This window comes from Hippocampus guttulatus, chromosome 10, assembly GCF_054856545.1.
Source record: "Hippocampus guttulatus isolate MCC_2025c chromosome 10, RoL_Hgut_1.0, whole genome shotgun sequence".
In the NCBI taxonomy this organism is placed as follows: domain Eukaryota; kingdom Metazoa; phylum Chordata; class Actinopteri; order Syngnathiformes; family Syngnathidae; genus Hippocampus; species Hippocampus guttulatus.
The window spans coordinates 9,726,579-9,744,700 of record NC_141270.1 but is presented as its reverse complement, the minus strand read 5'-3'; the positions used below and the strand labels follow the sequence as shown (position 1 = coordinate 9,744,700).

The following is an 18,122-nucleotide window of genomic DNA, read 5'->3' as shown; positions in this document are numbered from 1 at the left end:
GGTGTCCAGGTATTTGATTTTTGACATGAAAAACACATTCATGAGTCATGGCACAAAAACACCTTCACGCAAAGGAAAGGATGTACTGTACTCCATTAATATTCAGGGGGCGAAGGAGTTGAAGTCCAACTACAATTGATTGACTACATTGATTATTAAGAGAAGCGTTTCAATACGTTTGTCCATTTAACGTGTGCCCTTACACCCAGTGCCAAAAATTAAAGGTCCTTTAAGACTCTCTGAATCTACCCTTACTCCTCCATCCTCCACTATATGTATCAGTCACACACACAAATACACTGATGCTTAAGAATGGAAAACTGCAAAAATCTAAACAGACAGATACTGGCGAGTTCACAGCCAAATTCTTGACATCAACTAATTGGAAATGATCGGTCAATGAGGCCTAACTAGAGGTCGGAGTTTTGGGGGTGGGAAGCTACTGTCTACCCCCTGCCACATGTATTTCACAATGTGTGATTGGCACCCAGACCCTGAGAGGAGGAGTTAGTGAGGATTTCTCTATCAGCGTGGGTGACTGCTGTCCTCTCTCTCCAGCTCTAGTAAGTGGAGGCACAAGTTCCTTTTCCCCCCCAGCCTCAACTTCATTCTTCAGGTATTTGGGATTTATTCGCAAAGTATTGCTAATTGTAGAGTTCATGATGCTATGTTTGATGTTATAGCTTTAGTTGTGAAGCATTTTATTTGGCCGTTGGTGGTTGGACGCCATGCTCGAAGTTGTTCAACAGTTTTATACATTGTTATAGGGACATGCTGGGCATGGTAGGTGAATTGTGTGGAGAGTCATTGTGCTTTAAAGTTTTGTAAATTGTGCTGACGAGAAAGTCATTCAGTTCAAGTTACAACTAGCAGTTATAAAATATATTTTTGAATTCTAAATTGAACCAAAATAGTAAGCGAGCACAAGGCCTGCTTCTGGTGCCTCAAAGTCTATAAAAGGAACATCAGTGCTGAGCCCTTCCAGTGTGCTATTCCTGGCCAAACAGCTGATAAAGTGTGACAGATGCAATGAGGGCTAGCTGCTGCATCACCTGGCACAACACATGCTTCAAAGGTGTCAGTCTCTGCTTGTGCCTTAAGATAATTTTTTTCAAGGAAAAACTTTTAGATTTCAATGTATTCACTTCCATGAATGGCGCAGATAAATTATGCTAGTGATAATTCGCTTTTGATTAATGACATTTAAAGCATAAAAGCATTTTTTTTGTCCAAATGTGACAAGTTATATTTATGCTTTCAAAAGGTCTGGGTTGTGCTCTGCCGCCTCAGCCATGGCCCCCAAAAAGAACAAGACGACCAAGAAGAATAAAGGAGACATCAACGAGATGACAATCATGGTTGAGGACAGCCCTGTCAACAAGATCAACGGGCTGAATGCACTGTTGGAAGGCGGCAACGGCTTCAGCTGCATTTCAACCGAGGTTACAGATTCGGTGTATGCCCCCAACCTCCTGGAAGGTCTGAGCACCATGAGGCATGACAGTTTCCTCTGTGATTTAACAGTTGCCACCAAGTCAAAGTCCTTTGATGTCCACAAGGTTGTCATGGCCTCTTGCAGTGAGTACATACGCAACATCTTGAAAAAGGATTCCACGCTGCAGAAGATCGACTTGAACGACCTCTCACCTGTCGGCCTTGCCACAAGCATCACATATGCGTACTCCGGAAAGCTCACCTTGTCGCTCTACAGCATCGGCAGCACCATTGCCGCGGCCATGCTCCTGCAGATCGGCACTCTCGTCAAGATGTGCAGTGACTTCCTCATGCGGGAGCTCAGCGTTGAGAACTGCATGTACGTGGCCAACATTGCAGATGCCTACGATCTCAAAGAAACCAAGGCAGCGGCGCAGAAGTACATGCGGGAGAACTTCATTGAGTTCTCAGAGATGGAGCAGTTCCTGAAGCTCACCTACGAGCAGATCAGCGACTTCCTCTCAGATGATTCCCTGCAGCTTCCCTCCGAGGTCACAGCCTTTCAGATCGCCATGAAATGGTTGGACTTTGACGAGAAGAGGTTGAAGTACGCTGCAGATCTCCTCACTCACATCCGCTTCGGCACAATCTCCGCCCAAGACTTGGTGAACCACATCCAGAGTGTGCCTAGAATGATGCAAGACCACGAGTGCCACCGTCTTCTCGTGGACGCCATGAACTACCACCTTCTGCCGTACCAACAGAATATCCTTCAGTCACGTAGAACAAAGGTACGCGGTGGCCTCAAGGTGATCGTCACAGTCGGAGGACGCCCAGCCTTGACGGAGAAATCCCTCAGCAAGGAAGTCCTCTACAGGGACATGGACAATGTGTGGAATCGGTTGACGGAAATGCCAGCAAAGAGCTTTAATCAGTGTGTGGCAATGCTGGATGGCTTCCTGTACGTGGCAGGAGGGGAGGACCAGAATGATGCAAGGAACCAGGCCAAGCATGCCGTCAGCAACTTCTGCAGGTAGAAACTGATCTCCTATGTCGCCATTTATCCAAGTGGTTTATGTCGGCTTTTTATGTATTAACCACCTTCACATTCTTAAGGTATGACCCCCGCTTCAACACCTGGATTCATCTGAACAACATGATCCAAAGGCGCACCCACTTTAGTCTCAGCACCTTCAATGGCCTTTTGTTTGCTGTTGGTGGCCGTAACGCTGACGGCGTTCAGGCATCGGTGGAGTGCTACGTGCCATCTTCCAACCAGTGGCAGATGAAAGCTCCAATGGAGGTGCCCCGCTGCTGTCACGCTAGCTCAGTCATTCATGGAAAGATCCTCGTTTCTGGCGGTTACATCAACAACGCCTACTCCAGGGCCGTGTGCTCATATGACCCATCCACTGACAGCTGGCAGGATAAGAGCAGTCTGAGCTCGCCTCGCGGTTGGCACTGCGCTGCCACCGTGGGAGATCGCGCCTACGTCATCGGTGGCAGTCAGCTTGGGGGTCGTGGGGAGAGGGTGGATGTCTTGCCCGTAGAGTCCTACAACCCTCACACCGGGCAGTGGAGCTACTGCGCTCCTCTTCACACGGGCGTGAGCACAGCCGGCGTTGCCATTTTGAACAGCAACATATATGTCCTCGGGGGCTGGAATGAGGGTGAGAAGAAGTACAAGAAGTGCATTCAGGTGTACAATGCTGACCTCAATGAATGGACTGAGGACGACGAGTTGCCAGAAGCTACAGTTGGCATTTCGTGCTGCGTCGTCACCATGCCCACTCGAAAAACATCACGAGAGTCTAGAGCCAGCTCAGTTTCGTCTGCGCCAGTCAGTATATAGGGATTGAGATCCTTATGATGATGTCGTTTACATGCTTCCTTAGCCTCGGGTTGTCTGTTACGTAAGCCTCGGATCTAATAACTCCCTGTGGTGAGCACGAGAAAGGTTATTCATAGGGTCTTTCATTTTAATAAAAGGAGCAAAGGAAGTGCAAACTGAGACATTTAAAGTTACAGTTTGGCAGCTGGATGTCTATGTCTGGCCTCATTAGGGATTCGCTACATTTATGATGCAAACAAACTGGGCAGTGATATCTATCACAACAATTTGCTTTTTATTAGGCAGACATTTTGTCTATGGGGCCAATAGAGATGTGAGCATTTACTTTGCCCTCCTGTTGCATATAAAAAAAATCTCTAAAATTTAAAGTTACAATGTAAAGTCATTTGTCATTCAATATTAATTTCAAAAGATCTATGGAGTTTCTCAGACACTTGAACAGCACCAGTTTTGGAATCAATGTTGGAATAACACCTACCAGGAGTAGGTGTTTACAATGAGCATTCTCAGCATTCAGTGGTCCTGTAGTGTGACAACAGAGAGCGAGGGGGGGAAACAGGTTCTTCTTCCGGAAAAATGCTGCAAGAGTGAGATATGAATGTGTTTAGAAAAAATAAAATGGAACTGGAGACAAATATTTCTGCCTGAGCTGTCTTGGGAGTTTTAAATAGTTCCCTGGTTGCTCATGATTTTTTTTCTTTGTTTTTAAATTAAAGATTTGATATTTTCACAGGACTGTTGTCATCATTTAATAAGACCTATACAGTATTTACATACTTAATTAAAAACTACCGGTGTTACTCGGATTATCTGAAAATAGTTCCATCTACCTAAAGTTTATGTGTTTTGGATCATAATGGGCTGACGTAATATTTTCAACATCAGGAGCTGTTGTACTGAAGTAAACCCGTCAGAGCCAAAGCAAACTGTGTGTGAGAATATCAAAGTACTATTGCAAATGTAAGCCAGTTCTTTTTTTTTTTTTTTTTATAAAGTATTTATCCCATTGAGGGTTATTTGGAGCTCCAAACTATCCCAGCCAGGCGAGTGTACAACTACGCAGTCAATGACTTACTCATATTGTAAGTGAAGTTGTGTTTGAGAATGTGTTTTCAGGGTTTGGGTATACAAAATATCACATCAACAAATATTGTATGGGCACATCACCTGAAACCCAGTTGTGGATTACCAGCGACATGTAGTTCGACCATTTTAATTTACATGTCGTATTAAAAATTAAAATAATGTGGCATGCTCCTTTGTATTCCCATTTGAGAAATAAGTCAGAAGCCAGATCTGGAACAACACAACAGCAGCCTGGCAGCTTGACAGTAGTTAAATACTTGGTTGAGTGTAATGAGTGACAGGTGCTCCACTGGAGGGAACCACCCACAATTACAGCTGGAACAGAGATCAAAACAAAACAGAGACATGTCAGGCTCAAAGGAAGTAGGAAGACTGCACTGTAATTCCTGGCAACCAGTTCTGGGTGTAACCTGCCTACTGCCCAAAGACAGCTGGGATAGGCATGCCCGCAACACTTGTGAGGATAAGCAATTCGGATGAAGGATCGATGGATGAATAAAATCAGCCCTAATTTGTTACTTTATTTTTAGCGCACAGTGCATTTTTAGCATAGTTAATTTAGTATATGGATCAATATGGTCCCATTTTATCCACTCATAAATAATGGAAAGCATGTCATTTCATAAATGACAAAAACTTCCACTCACCTGACCTCTGAAATGTGAGAAAGAGCCTGAGTTAAGAGGCTCGTAAACTACGGCCATGTTTGAACTTCCTCAGTGGAGCGGTTCGCGTGTTGTGTCACACCAGTGGTTGTGTGAGTGCATTTGTCAACGTATGCTTCAAACTATAGAACAACAACTCTGTGCACCCTTGGTCACACTATTGAAACTGTAAAGGGAGCGTGAATGGTGTGGTGTCCTATTTATTGATTAAACTGGGGCGGAAATGAAGGAATGAGTATAGAAATGTAATGTGTATGCGTGGTCTATGCGCCAGCGTCACCCTGTGCGCTCAGAAGGTTACGGCAGTGCGTAATTGCTCAGTGTACAGCTCAGAGGGAACATTGGTTAATATGTACAGTATCTGTGTTCATAGGGATTACAGACATGGGTGCAAATAAAATGTGTGCCGGTGCGCATGAGAACTGGAAATGTAATATTGCTTTCCAGTTCAAGTCTGTCATTGCGGTTGTGTTCACTAAGAGTAAGTCAGGCTAGCCTCAATTCAAAGTCAATTCTGCCCCCACAATTATTGTTTTTGAGGAACAATTTCAAAGTAAAAGCTAGGTGAAGCATTGCTGTGTCACTGTCTCACAGTAAATGTAGTTTAAGCGCGGGGGTCGGTGTCTGTGGTTGGTCAAGCCAGCCTCGTCAACCCAGCCGCCACACCGGTTGTTCAACGATGCGCAAGGGTCAACTTCAAAATAAAAGTGAAAGAAGTAAAACAGTACAGCAGGGGTCACCAACTCCGGTCCTTGAGGGACCCGATCGACAATGTTTTGGATGTCTCTCTCCTCTAACACACCAGCTCTGATGGTACGTCGAAATATATCCTTAGACGAAATCGGACGGTGTTGCAAAAAAATTGTGGACTGCGGACAGCTGCCCTAGAGAAACGTGCTAAGTAAGTTAGATGATTATATGGTCTTATACAATGTGTAACCTTGGTATAATTATGCCGTTGGGATTTGATTTGACTTTTTATTTGGTCTCCCATAGGAGAAACTTGTCTCGGGCGACATGCCCTCCTTGCTGCTACATGCATTGAACAATACATGCACATACGCTACACCACATACATTGGACAATACATACAGTACCGGACGATACATACTCTACACACAATGGATGGTACATCACAGTCACATGCACACCCCACACTGCCTTCATGTCCTCCTGCCTGTCTGTATGCCTTCCTCTAGGGATTAGGAAATAAAAACTGGAAACTGGGAAAAAAAAAATGAGAAAAAATATTTAAAAAGATACACTAAGTCACCTGAGGTGACCTCTAAAAATACTTTCACAGCTTCTCAAACAGGGGACAACGTCCACTCAGCCATGAAGTTATTTTTGTTTGAGTCTCATACAGAAGAGGATAAGGGCCTCTTCCGCATTAATGCCACTCAACCTGTCAACGCTATCGCTTCAAAAAAGCCATTGTTCACAGTAGAAACTGATAGGAAGCCATCTTAATGCAAGAAAGAAGGGGAGGCAGGGGGCTAAAACACATATGCTGGACCTCAACCAAAACAACAGAAATAAATAATTAGCCCACCAAAAGGGCTATCTGACTGTCAACCTGTTGAATTACTCGCGAAATTCTTTTTGAAACGTTCACTCCCCAGATAAATGTCTTGTGATTCTCTTGTGGCACCAGCCCGACAAATATTTTCTATTTCCTCCCGTTTCACATAAAAAAATGCAAACTTCCTTTAAACAGAGATGGTCAGTCTCTGTTGGTTACACCCTTCTCCCACTCCCACCCCTCCAAAAAAACAAAAAAAAAACAAGCTACTGAGATTTGCAGTGCAGTGTACCAGGTTTATTATAAGCAGATTTTGTGGTGGGCTTGTCTGGGTTGATTATTTTCTGTTTCGCATTTATATTTGTGCATATTTCAGGAAGTTTGATTTCTTTGGAGTCTTATGTTTCTTTGTGGACATTTGACTCCTCTGTCTTATCTAAATACTTTTACCTGATCTTTCTTATCTTTTAAGCCCCACCCTTTCCCCCTGAGTAAGCATTACTAATCATTTTCTCATGCTCTCTTCTGTTTTGTAGAAGCATTAGCTTAGCCTTTTTCTTCAACATTTGTGTGATCAATTTTTGGGGTGCTATTTACAACAATTCCTCTGGGATAATATTTGTTTCCAGAATTTCCTGGCAGGCCGAAACAAATGCTCTGAGGCAAAAGGATGGATATGGTTAATGGGACTGTGTTTTGGTGTAACTATAGTTACAGGGTGTGCCTTCATTCTTTTTCGCTCAGTTGTCATTTACTCCAGTCTAGAACCTAAAACACGTTTGTATGTTTGCTTTGTTGACATAAAACCTTTATCCAGCTTCATCCAACAAGACGTGTGGATTTAAACAGGACTGAAATGCTTACCTAAGTATAGCATAAAACAAGACCTGTTCTATTAATTATGCATTATTTTTTCTTTTCTAAACTTTATTGCTCCTTCTTCATCCTATCACTGCTGACTTTGGATGCGAAGCTGAGTACAAACTGGCCTGGTTGCCACCTAGTAGTAGGGCAGTTCATTTTGTTATAAGTGACAATGGTATTTGGGTCACATGTTTTCTCAGCACGATGGAACACTCTCATCATCGTTTGCTGTGTCATGCTTTGTTTACTTTGTCTTCCAGAGAGATTACATCAGGCATGAATAAAGTCAAGGTTCTTTAAAATAAAAACAATAATTTGAGGTACTGTACGTTATGAATTATATGTTATCTTTCTAACACTGAAGAAACAAACCTTAAAGTGCTAGGACAGTCTTGTATTTTAAAATATAAAAAAAATACTGTGACTATTACTGGACATTTAGCGCTTGGTTTAATATTTGTCTTTAATCCAAATCCTGAGACAATTTCAGTGTAGTAATTGAACAATAATGAATTGAGAAATTACATTTTAAAATAGATTTTACGAATAAAAAGTCTAGGAAAGTGGATATTGAAACATTGAATTGCTGAATAAAGTGTGACTATCTCACTTCATGTAAAGGTTGATGAAACTACAAAAGATATAATTGGAAGTATTGGAAAAGAAAAGTACAAATCTGCATCTATGGATTGTGACAAGTCGAGTTTCTGTGAAATGATGACGAGGAGAAAAATTGGAATTTTGAAATCTGCTTTCCAACAAAAATACTTCAGTCTCAGCGTTACTCAATTTTACGTTTTAATTGTTCCAATTTTACGAGGTAATCAGTCAAAAACATTCTTTCTTAATCTCCTATTTTTCCGCGGTCGTTTGGAAGGCATCAGCCTTCCGTATGCCTTGACAGGTGGCAGAGGAAAGCTTCTCGAAGAATGCTGAGTCATAGTTACGTCATGTAAAGTGGGGTTGGGGGGTGTCCATTATGTACGACAGCGTACTCTGGTGAAGTGGGCTGGCTCGGTAGCAACGGCCAAACCGGTTCAACCCACAACAGAAGTGAATACTTAAAAAGCGCCCAAGCGAGCAGGCAAGTGCAAGAAAAAGTCACAGAGCGCTTTCTGCGAGCATCGTTGCTACCGCAGCGTGTCTTTTCGCTCAGCAGATATTAGCAAGTGATGATCAGGGGCCCTTCTTATTTTTGCCTCTTCCGGGGAATAATTTTAAAGTTAAACGGGAATAATCTGGGGATAATCGAATCGAACAACACTTTTAGACAACCACTACATGTGTGTTATTCTGAAAAACAAATTAAGGATCATCCCGCTGGTTTCGTTCTCGGGGGTACGACTCTATGCTAGCTGAGCACAAGTTGGGACACGAGCTAGGGAGCTAGCACTCGGCGTAGTTAGCCGAAAAAGGCAGCGAGGCAAGCGATCGTCGCCTCCTCCTCACCCTCACCGAGCGTCTGCGAGATGGGCTTACTGAGTCAAGGATCCCCCCTCAACTGGGAAAACACCAAGAAGTATGCGGATTACATACGATCGCACGGCATCATTCAGTTCATCAACATTTACAACAACTTGAAGGACCGGCAGAAGGATGTACTCAAATGGGGCGATGAGGTAAAACATTTTCCCCTTTCTTTCATTTTGAGAACCTGCTACTGTTGCGTTCAGTGTCTTAGGGTATATTTTCCAGACGCACTGACAGTCATCTGTCATGTAGCGCCTCTGTGTGTGATTTAAACACCCAAGTCATGTGAGCAGAGCTATTAAAACAGTGAAACCGATTATTCCATTCAATAGTGCCCCGCATTCGAGCTTTCACGTTGTGTTCCATTGACCCGTGCACCAGTAAACGTGAAAGATTGGCTACATCGATTTTTTGTCCTTGCACAACTGCCATAAAAATTGTATCTTGCCGAGTTTGAATAACTAACGGAGCACCTAAATCAATAAAACCGGGCTTTACAATTGTCGTCACTCGCTTTGATCTGTCATGTGGAATGTGATTTCAAACAATGTGGAGTGCTGTTGTTATAGAAGAAGCCCTCTTTGAGCCATGGGATTACATGACTGAGGTAAAAGTCAAGGAAACTCATCTACACCCTCATGACTTGGGTGACTGGTAGAGTGAAAACAGGATGAATGTTTTCTCATGCAGAAGTGATCAGAATATTATCTGAATATGCAATATGATCATAGGTGGAGTACATGTTGGTGGAACTGGATGACAAGGATGAAAAGGTTCAACTGGTGTTGAATGGCGATGAAGTTTTGGATACCCTCCAAGGCCAAGGTGAAAAGATAAATCCCAAGTAAGTTACAGTAGCACTTAGACAGAGTCAGGAGAAACTTTGCCCTGCAGCCAAACTGCTGACTACTTTTGTTTCACGCTCACATTGTGTTTGCACACAAACATGTCATGTTAATGTGTCATAAGACGATTGGTTATACTGCCTAGGTTTCCCACAATTTTGAGCTGCCATACATTGACATGAGTGAAAGTCTTCAAAATAAAAATGCAATCGAACAAAAAAGTAACTCTCCTAACACATTAAAAGACATCTGACCCCATGTAATGGAAGAGGACTTGCTTATTTTCATGAGCAATTATCCTTTCAGTTACAAATTCGATCTACAATGAGGGCTATGTTGACTTACTAGTGCCCAACTATTTTACAACAAAGTGCTGTTTTTCGCATTTAAAACAAATACAAAGTTTGCTTTTTGCAGGGAGGATAAAATCAATGTTATAGTGAATGAGTTTTCAGCTTGGTCACGGAACAAATTCAATTCAAAATCTTTTCAAAGGTTCGCCCTCCCATTTTCGGTCTTGTCAGTTTTACTCTTGTGGTAACGTTAGAAAAGAAGAAAAGTTATTCAGAACAAAAGGATTGGAATTGGAAAATCGGGTTTTCATTTGCTGAAGCGGATCGTTACTTTTTAAAATCGTTGCATCCTTGAAGCGTATCGCACCCCATGTATCGAGTCGTCTTTTATGACGTTCACCAGGGATAAATCGCTACATGTCTTTTCTGCTACACCTGGAGGGTCCACTCCAAAAGACTGTAAAACCTATGGATCTGTTATTATAGAATGTGCTAGAATTACTGTATATCGAGAAACGAAAGTGAAATTGGAGCGTGATTCTCAGCTCATTATGTTTTCACACCCATGTGTTCATACCGTACAGGCCCCACCCTGCCCCAAGAGGGCATGTCATTGACAAAAGTCAATGACATGCCAGTTTGAGTGGTTTGAACATTTAGAATGTGGCCACTGGCTATCCTTGTTCAGAAAAGTCTGCTTGTTTGAGCAAATGGGTCTCGCAAAGTAGGTATCGAACTCTGCCTTGTGTTTAACTCGAATAAGCTTCATCCTCCTTCTCTAGATTTTAGGGGGGGGTCGTTATTATTATTTTTTTTAATATGATCAGAACTGCTTGCAGATGTGGCTTCCTCCAGACGTATCACCTTCCAGTCTCTAGCCCCCACCTTCTAAATTATTGTAAAGCTCCACATACCTCACTCTTGACGTATGCTGCACTTTTTATGTGCAGCAACGTGGCAGTTATTTAAAGTGACCAAATGAGCTTTGGATTTCTGATGTTGAGGTTGAAACTGAAAATTTAAAAAAAAAAATATATATATATATTTTATTAAAAGCTCTTCTGAAAATGTAATGCTATGCTGAGGCAAAGTAAAATTACTTTCACAATTTAAAATGTGGCTATGGTAAGTAGCGCTTCTTTTGCACAAGGTAACATTTGGTCTCATAAATTTCAGCAAATAGGGACATCATGGGTGAACATTTCCCTGCGTTTGAGTGCATGCTCCACAAAGACCGAAAATAAATGTGATATATTTTAATATAATCCCCTGAGAGGACATTCCCTCTATATGGTGCTTTATTTTAGTCACATGCATTACACGCATACATATGCAACCCACATGTAAAAATAGATTCTGCAGTTATGCAGGCGAGGGGATGGATGTTCCTTGCTTAAGTACACCTCAACAAAAAAGTAACCAGGAATCGATTCAACATTCCTCCAGTAACATTTCTGTATTTGGTTTACTGTGCGATGTTCTGTTAACTGCAGCTGTTGAAAGCGCAATGTAACTAGAGACGGATTGTACCGGTATTGTATTCACCACCAAATTGTCTCAATTCTTGCAGCATCATTTGACAGTTAAGTAGTTCCTCCAAAAATGTAAGGCTATTATATTCTCATAATGAACAGACATCTGCTTGGCAGACAAGTCCCCGCCCATTCTTTGGAATGTTTCAGGCACATCCCCAACCTGAAACTGCGTTACTTTCGAAAGGAAGGCCATGTTTGTACAAGCCTGCCACATTGTCCAGGACATTGCTCTAAATCTGCGCTGCCAGCTTCGCCCAGGGGAAATCCTGGTGGCAGTGAGAATAGTAGAGCCCAACATTCCACATCACTTCCCCTCTGGCACTCTCACACCGGTCCATTGGGTACTCTCGACCCGCCAAAATTATTGCTACCGTAGGCTAAAAGGGGGGGAGCGGTCGATTGAGAATTCTGATCATTTCAATTGAATGCTTTTCTTTCTTTGTGCAGCCATCCCACGCTTTGGAGGCCAGAATATGGCAGCTACATGATAGAAGGAACTCCAGGGCAGCCGTATGGCGGCACCATGTCGGAGTTTAACACTGTCGAGAGCAACATGGGGAAGAGACGACGAGAGGCTTCTTTTGTCCTCAACCAAAATGAAATTCTCTGCACAATCACCTCTTTTCCAAGGTACACAACAGAGATTTTTAAAAGGTAGCGCATCTTCAACAAACGTAACATCTCCTTCCCTATCGCAATACATCTGTAGGCGTTCAAGTCCATGCCAAAACCGCAGGTGGGGTTATTCTTGAACTCTAAAGCCATTATAACAATTTACAGAAAAAGAACAGGAATGGATTTAAGTGGGCATACTCATGACTAACACAAGTATGTATAAGGTAAAAAAAAACCTTACTAAACATAGTCATATAAGGCATTCCTCCCCTTTGTCTCTTAGGCTGGGTTGCCCCGGTTTTACAAAGCCTGAATATCCGCCAACGCCTTTTGAGAGTGGAGCATCAAAGTCACTGTTTTTCCCAGATGAAGCCATCAACCACCACCCAAGATTCAGGTGAGCACCAACTCGCTTAATACTTTGTATTCCAATACTTTTACTTAATGAATGAAAGCATTTGTGACATAACGATAAAATAGGTGTTGTCATGGCAGTTGTGCACGCCTGTTTGTGGACTTTCCTTTTCAGCACCCTCACCAGGAACATACGTCACAGACGAGGAGAGAAAGTCGCAGTCAATGTACCAAGTAAGTCTCAGTGATACATGAATGAGTTCATGATTTGATCCCAATTGTAAAACAAATGAAATTGTGTTGCAGTATTCAAAGACAAGTGCACGCCATCTCCTTTCATGGAGACGTTTCCTGAAGATGATGGGGAGTCGGCAAGGGCAGCTCTCCCTGACCACATCTATATGGACTGCATGGGCTTTGGGATGGGCAACTGCTGCCTGCAGGTAGTGACCCTGTCCATGTAGCCGAAGCAACATCTCTAACAGCCCTTGTTTTTTTTTTTTATTATTATTATTATTATTATTTCATCAGTCCGATAAGATGGTGCAATCCAGTCTGCCATAAATGTACGTCATTAAACGGTTTATTATATCTGCAGGTTACTTTCCAAGCTTGCAGCATTGATGAGGCAAGATACCTCTATGATCAACTGGCGACATTCTGCCCGATAGTGGTGAGTAGATCTAGAAGAGCGCGTGCCAGATAATTAGATCTCTCACATTTGTCGTCCAGCGTTACAATAATGTATATTTGACTTTATCATGAATGAAGTTTATCTACGATTGGTGTGCAAGTCCGCTGCCAGGCAGGCTACGAGCAAATGCATTGGCTACCCGCCTCTTCCTCATTCAATCACGAAACATCCCGGTTAGATGGCTGTGAGTGTGGTATCCAGACTTGGATGGTTATTTATTTAAACGGAAAGGATGTCACCCGACCCACAGCCCTCTGTGACACAGAGCAAGCAAAATGGGCGTCGTCAGTGACAGAGTGACAGACGGCACCGAATCTAGAAAATAGAGCGAATGACTCCGGATGGTCAAATTCTGACCAATAAAATGCCGCGTTGAATTGAGGAGATGGCACGGCCAAGACGGTTTCCAATGCCGCAACGTCGTGACTCCGCCTCTTTCAGGCAAGTCTGGCTGAGCGCATTAGCTGTCGTGGAGTCTCGAGAAATAGGTGCCACGAGTTACTATAAGCTTGTAACCGAAAACATATTTGGATGGTGACTTTGAGTAAAACAGCTCAGCAGTGACCCGGTTCTTGCAGTTCAATGGTCAAAGTCCCATTTATGCTCATGTAGTGGAAATATACAGACACACACACACACACACACACACACACACACAAACAAAGCAAAACATACTCATAGAGCTGATTATCACAAGATTCGCTGATGTGCATGATAAGGCTTTAAACTAAGTTTGAACGTTTTTAGGCATATATTCCGAAACAACTTGAACCACAAACTGTACGACTGAACGTGTTTCTGTATTGTAGCTTTAAACAAATACAGCCACCGGGATCAACAGTGTATTGTGGCTCTAATCATTTAAACGCTGCCACCACAGAGCACTAATTTGACTGTGTGCGTGCAGATGGCTCTGAGCGCAGCCTCTCCCTTCTACAGAGGCCACGTGTCGGACATCGATTGTCGCTGGGGGGTTATTTCTGCCTCAGTGGATGACAGGACGCAGGAGGAACGTGGCCTCAAGGTGAGCCGCTTAAACAACATGCTGTGTAGTCTGACACTTTTGCCATTTTCAATCATCCTGTCAAATTAGTTGCATTCATTTAGTTTCTTCCCTGACTTATTATTTAAAATATATATATATACTCGAATCTACATAGACAAGTCATCATTAAACATTTAATATTCATTACAGCTAATACTCATTTAAAGTGTCGTTTACAACATGGTGAAAAAAATGTTAACTGGCGCATGACCGTTTGTTTTGTTTGTTTTTATCTATTGCAGCCTTTAAAAAACGACAAATATAGAATCTTCAAGTCAAGATACGACTCCATTGACAGCTACTTGTCTAACTGTGGCGACAAGTATAACGACATTGAATTGACGATCGATGAGGACATCTACAATCAGCTACTGGGTGCAGGTATTAAATCTACGCGTATGGAGTAATGCGTCATCTTGAAGTCAAACGTACTGCAGCGGACGCATGATCATCTCCTGCAGGAATTGACAAGCTGCTGGCCCAGCACATTGCTCACCTCTTTATCCGAGATCCGCTGTGCGTCTATGAGGAGAAATTGCAACAGGACGACGAGAATGAGTCGGACCACTTTGAGGCGAGGATCTATCCTGTGCCTGCATGGAAACAAGGGCTTAACATTGGTTGTACTTGAGACGTAAACTGTTCATGGTACTGTTTGACAGAACATCCAGTCGACCAATTGGCAGACGATGAGGTTCAAACCACCTCCTCCCAACTCGGACATCGGCTGGAGAGTTGAGTTCCGCCCAATGGAGGTAAGTCGTGCGGTTTCACGTTTGGCCTGCTTAAGATGAGGATCACAGACATGGGCAGGACTTGTTTCACTTCTCAGGTGCAGCTCACTGATTTCGAGAACGCTGCTTATGTGGTCTTTGTCGTCCTGCTCACCAGAGTGATCTTGTCCTACAAACTGGACTTCCTCATCCCTTTATCCAAGGTGAAGAGATGTTTATTTGAAGACGCCTATGTAGGTTCAACATACTGACTTTTCTGTCATCAGGTGGATGAAAACCTAAAAGTGGCACAAAAGAGAAACGCAGTGAAGGATGGAATGTTCTACTTCCGAAAGGACATCTTCAAAGGTGATCTAAAAGGACAGCGTGATGTTCAGTGGGGCGCAGTCACACCTGAACACGTTTGTCTGCAAACAGGATGCAACCCAGGCCTGGATGGCACCTCCTCGGTCCAGAACGGCTTGGAGCCAGACGGAGCTCACGAGGAGTACACGCTGATGAGCATCGACACTATCATCAATGGACAAGTAAGAGTCGCCTCCTATGGGAAGAAACGACTGTAGCCTATGGAGCCCACAAATTTGTAGTGTCAGAACACTCACCATAGATCAGGCCATCACCCAGCTGTGCCTTTTCAATAGAACCATGTTCCAAAACTAACATGCCGCATTAAGGTGATTACATAACGGCGTGTAGTGAAATGTATAAATACTTAGCAGGCACAGACCATTGGTTTCACCACACCAGGGCTTCCTGGGGTGCGTTCCACCATCCTGGGGCATCTTGGTGCCAGGGAAGTATGTTGAAGCATTTCATTGACTGCTTTGCTGCCATCAATTGGTCATCATTCAACTTTTTGGGCAGAGGCATCAATTTCCCATGGATTCTATTACTGCAGGGCTCGGTCCCTATTCTCTGAAAGTAGCGTGGGCGCACTATATATCAGGGTGCAAATCTTAACGGCCCATGAATGGGTTTTTCAATGAGTCAAAGGTTTGTTTATGGAGGTCAGTCAGACCATGTGGTAATGTAATAATCACAACAGAATGGGGGGGCTTCTCCACAGGCTGTCTGTTTGCTTGGCATGGAGAAAAGTTCCGTTCAATGCGTGCTGACCCAACCTACAGTAAGTGTTGGTTAGTGAAGGAAACCAATGTGGCCTTTTTTTTTTATTAAATAACTAGGAGGGAGTTTTTCAAGGGCTCATTCCTATCCTCAATTGCTATCTGGAGAATATGGAGGTTGATGTGGACACCAGGTGCACCATTTTGAATTACCTGAAGCTTATCAAGAAGCGCGCCTCAGGTACAGTACATTTTAACCAAAATGCTGCACTACAATGTAACACGTCAACATTTTTTTCCCCAGAATTTTTCCAATCAGAGATGCAATTATACTTTTTTTGACATAAGTTTTTTTTCCAAAAATGTTTCTTTGGCACATCAGTTTTAATAATTATGATGATAATAACAATAATACTGTAAATGAAATATTTCTGAATGAAGAGCTAGGTGAGTTTATTTTTCTGAAACATCGGAGCTACAAATTACTCAGATCCGGCTTTTTTGGCATTCGAGTCAGTGTCTTTGGTTTAAAGTATCTGCCGATCCCAAGTTGCAATGCATTTTTTAAAATCAATGTAAAAAAATTGCTTAGGGACGCATAAAGCCATCTTTGATCTCTAAAATTTGCTGTTGACCAGTGTCAGCTTTGCATCTTGGGCTTTACTCTGCTTTGCTGTTCAGGCGAGCTGATGACAATGGCAAAGTGGATGAGGGAGTTTGTGGCCAAGCATCCCGAGTACAAGCAGGACAGCGTCATCAGCGACAAGATCAACTACGACCTCTTTGTGAAGTTCAACAGGATTGCCAGGGGCCAAGAACAATGTCCGGAGCTCATTGGGAATCCAGTCAACAAGGTTAAGTGAGAACCTTCGCTGGCAACATGCATCAGACAAAACGACCAAATATGTGGCTCTTGTTGAAATCGATCCAATGTTTAAGATATGATAAAACATTGTTTTTAAAAACAAAACACTTCTGCAGCAATCTCATGTACTGTACATATACTGTATCAGATTTTTCTGACTGGAAATTATTTTAATATGGTTAAGACATGCTCAAGTTGTGTCAGAAATGGTGTATTTATTTTTCTCTGGAAATCTGGATGACAATGTAAATGTAGCAAAGAGTTGTACAGTAGTTTTTCCCCTCCTCTCTACTGTTAATACTGCACTTGTGCTCTTTGCAACATTAACACAGCGTGCTGTGCTGTGTGTTTGTCTCGTTGCATCTGTGTGCGCTTTCTTCTACTTTGGGGATAAGCTCAGTTTGATTTCACCAAGATGATCTGTTTTTACTTTACTTGGAATTGTAGTCGCAGGAATACAAGTGGGGGTAGTTTACATGTGATGCTGCTTCAAATAAATCTGTATGACACATCTGCTTGTTCTTGGTTTGGAGAAATGTGTCTGTTTTTTTCACCCCTTCCAATCACGACCTGCGTAAGTACCATTGGCTGTTCACAATTTGGCATAATTTCTGAACAGGCCCATTTATTTTACACTCCCCGTGGAAGAGGGTTGGCCAATATGTCGGGCATTTTTTTATTTATTTTTTAATAACTAGGAGGGAGTTTTTCAAGGGCTCATTCCTATCCTCAATTGCTATCTGGAGAATATGGAGGTTGCCGTGGACACCAGGTGCACCATTTTGAATTACCTGAAGCTTATCAAGAAGCGCACCTCAGGTACAGTACATTTTAACCAAAATGCTGCACTACAATGTAACACATCAACATTTTGCAATTGCAAAAATCCACAATTACTGGAATAATAAACAATCAGGATGAATCCTAAAACCGAGCAGGCATTTCTGCCAGCCCCTGAGTGAATGTAACCTTAAGAGCTAGCGTGAAGGTGTAAAATGTAACAAAAGTGTAGACACAAAAAGGCACCATAAGTAGCCTTAAACAAAAAACTCCATCCCAATACAATCGGAAAAATGCATCTTATTAACTCCGCCCTCCCTTGTAATGCTGTCTTTTTTTATCCACTAGATGGAAGCAGTGAACTATAGACCAAACCTGACCAAATCATTAGCACCCTAAACTTAA

General features: G+C 42.6%; 2 protein-coding genes across 7 annotated transcripts; both read left to right on the top strand.

Annotated features, from left to right (window-relative positions):
- Window positions 1-441: 441 nt before the first annotated feature.
- Window positions 442-4,016, top strand: klhl31 (kelch-like family member 31). Of its 4 annotated transcripts, XM_086122609.1 has the most exons (5): window positions 442-616; window positions 1,265-1,479; window positions 1,560-1,578; window positions 1,712-2,467; window positions 2,551-4,016. In XM_086122609.1, exons 2-5 carry the CDS (start codon window positions 1,293-1,295, stop codon window positions 3,284-3,286), a joined length of 1,698 nt encoding a protein of 565 aa, XP_085978735.1. In that variant the 5' UTR covers window positions 442-616; window positions 1,265-1,292; the 3' UTR covers window positions 3,287-4,016. The 4 variants fall into 4 exon arrangements, with proteins under 4 accessions (XP_085978735.1, XP_085978733.1, XP_085978736.1 ...); XM_086122607.1 differs by having other exon boundaries at window positions 1,265-2,467; XM_086122610.1 differs by lacking the exon at window positions 442-616 and having other exon boundaries at window positions 1,295-1,442; window positions 1,525-2,467.
- A 4,396-nt stretch (window positions 4,017-8,412) lies between these two features.
- gclc (glutamate-cysteine ligase, catalytic subunit) lies at window positions 8,413-17,448 on the top strand. Of its 3 annotated transcripts, XM_086122232.1 has the most exons (17): window positions 8,898-9,042; window positions 9,463-9,500; window positions 9,625-9,737; window positions 12,014-12,196; window positions 12,465-12,578; window positions 12,711-12,769; window positions 12,842-12,978; window positions 13,134-13,208; window positions 14,137-14,253; window positions 14,517-14,655; window positions 14,736-14,848; window positions 14,937-15,029; window positions 15,107-15,211; window positions 15,275-15,356; window positions 15,426-15,535; window positions 16,193-16,313; window positions 16,754-17,448. In XM_086122232.1, exons 2-17 carry the CDS (start codon window positions 9,492-9,494, stop codon window positions 16,933-16,935), a joined length of 1,752 nt encoding a protein of 583 aa, XP_085978358.1. In that variant the 5' UTR covers window positions 8,898-9,042; window positions 9,463-9,491; the 3' UTR covers window positions 16,936-17,448. The 3 variants fall into 3 exon arrangements, with proteins under 3 accessions (XP_085978355.1, XP_085978358.1, XP_085978356.1); XM_086122229.1 differs by lacking the exon at window positions 9,463-9,500 and having other exon boundaries at window positions 8,413-9,042; XM_086122230.1 differs by lacking the exon at window positions 8,898-9,042 and having other exon boundaries at window positions 9,049-9,500.
- Window positions 17,449-18,122: the final 674 nt, after the last annotated feature.

Bases quoted from the DNA above. Each gene is read 5' to 3' on its own strand.
- klhl31 (XM_086122607.1), top strand. From the start codon at position 1,293: ATGGCCCCCAAAAAGAACAAGACGACCAAGAAGAATAAAGGAGACATC. The intron at 2,468-2,550 runs GTAGAAACTGAT...CACATTCTTAAG, and splicing joins GCCGTCAGCAACTTCTGCAG to GTATGACCCCCGCTTCAACA.
- gclc (XM_086122229.1), top strand. From the start codon at position 8,893: ATGGGCTTACTGAGTCAAGGATCCCCCCTCAACTGGGAAAACACCAAG. The intron at 9,738-12,013 runs GTAAGTTACAGT...TTCTTTGTGCAG, and splicing joins GGTGAAAAGATAAATCCCAA to CCATCCCACGCTTTGGAGGC. The intron at 12,770-12,841 runs GTAAGTCTCAGT...ATTGTGTTGCAG, and splicing joins AGTCGCAGTCAATGTACCAA to TATTCAAAGACAAGTGCACG.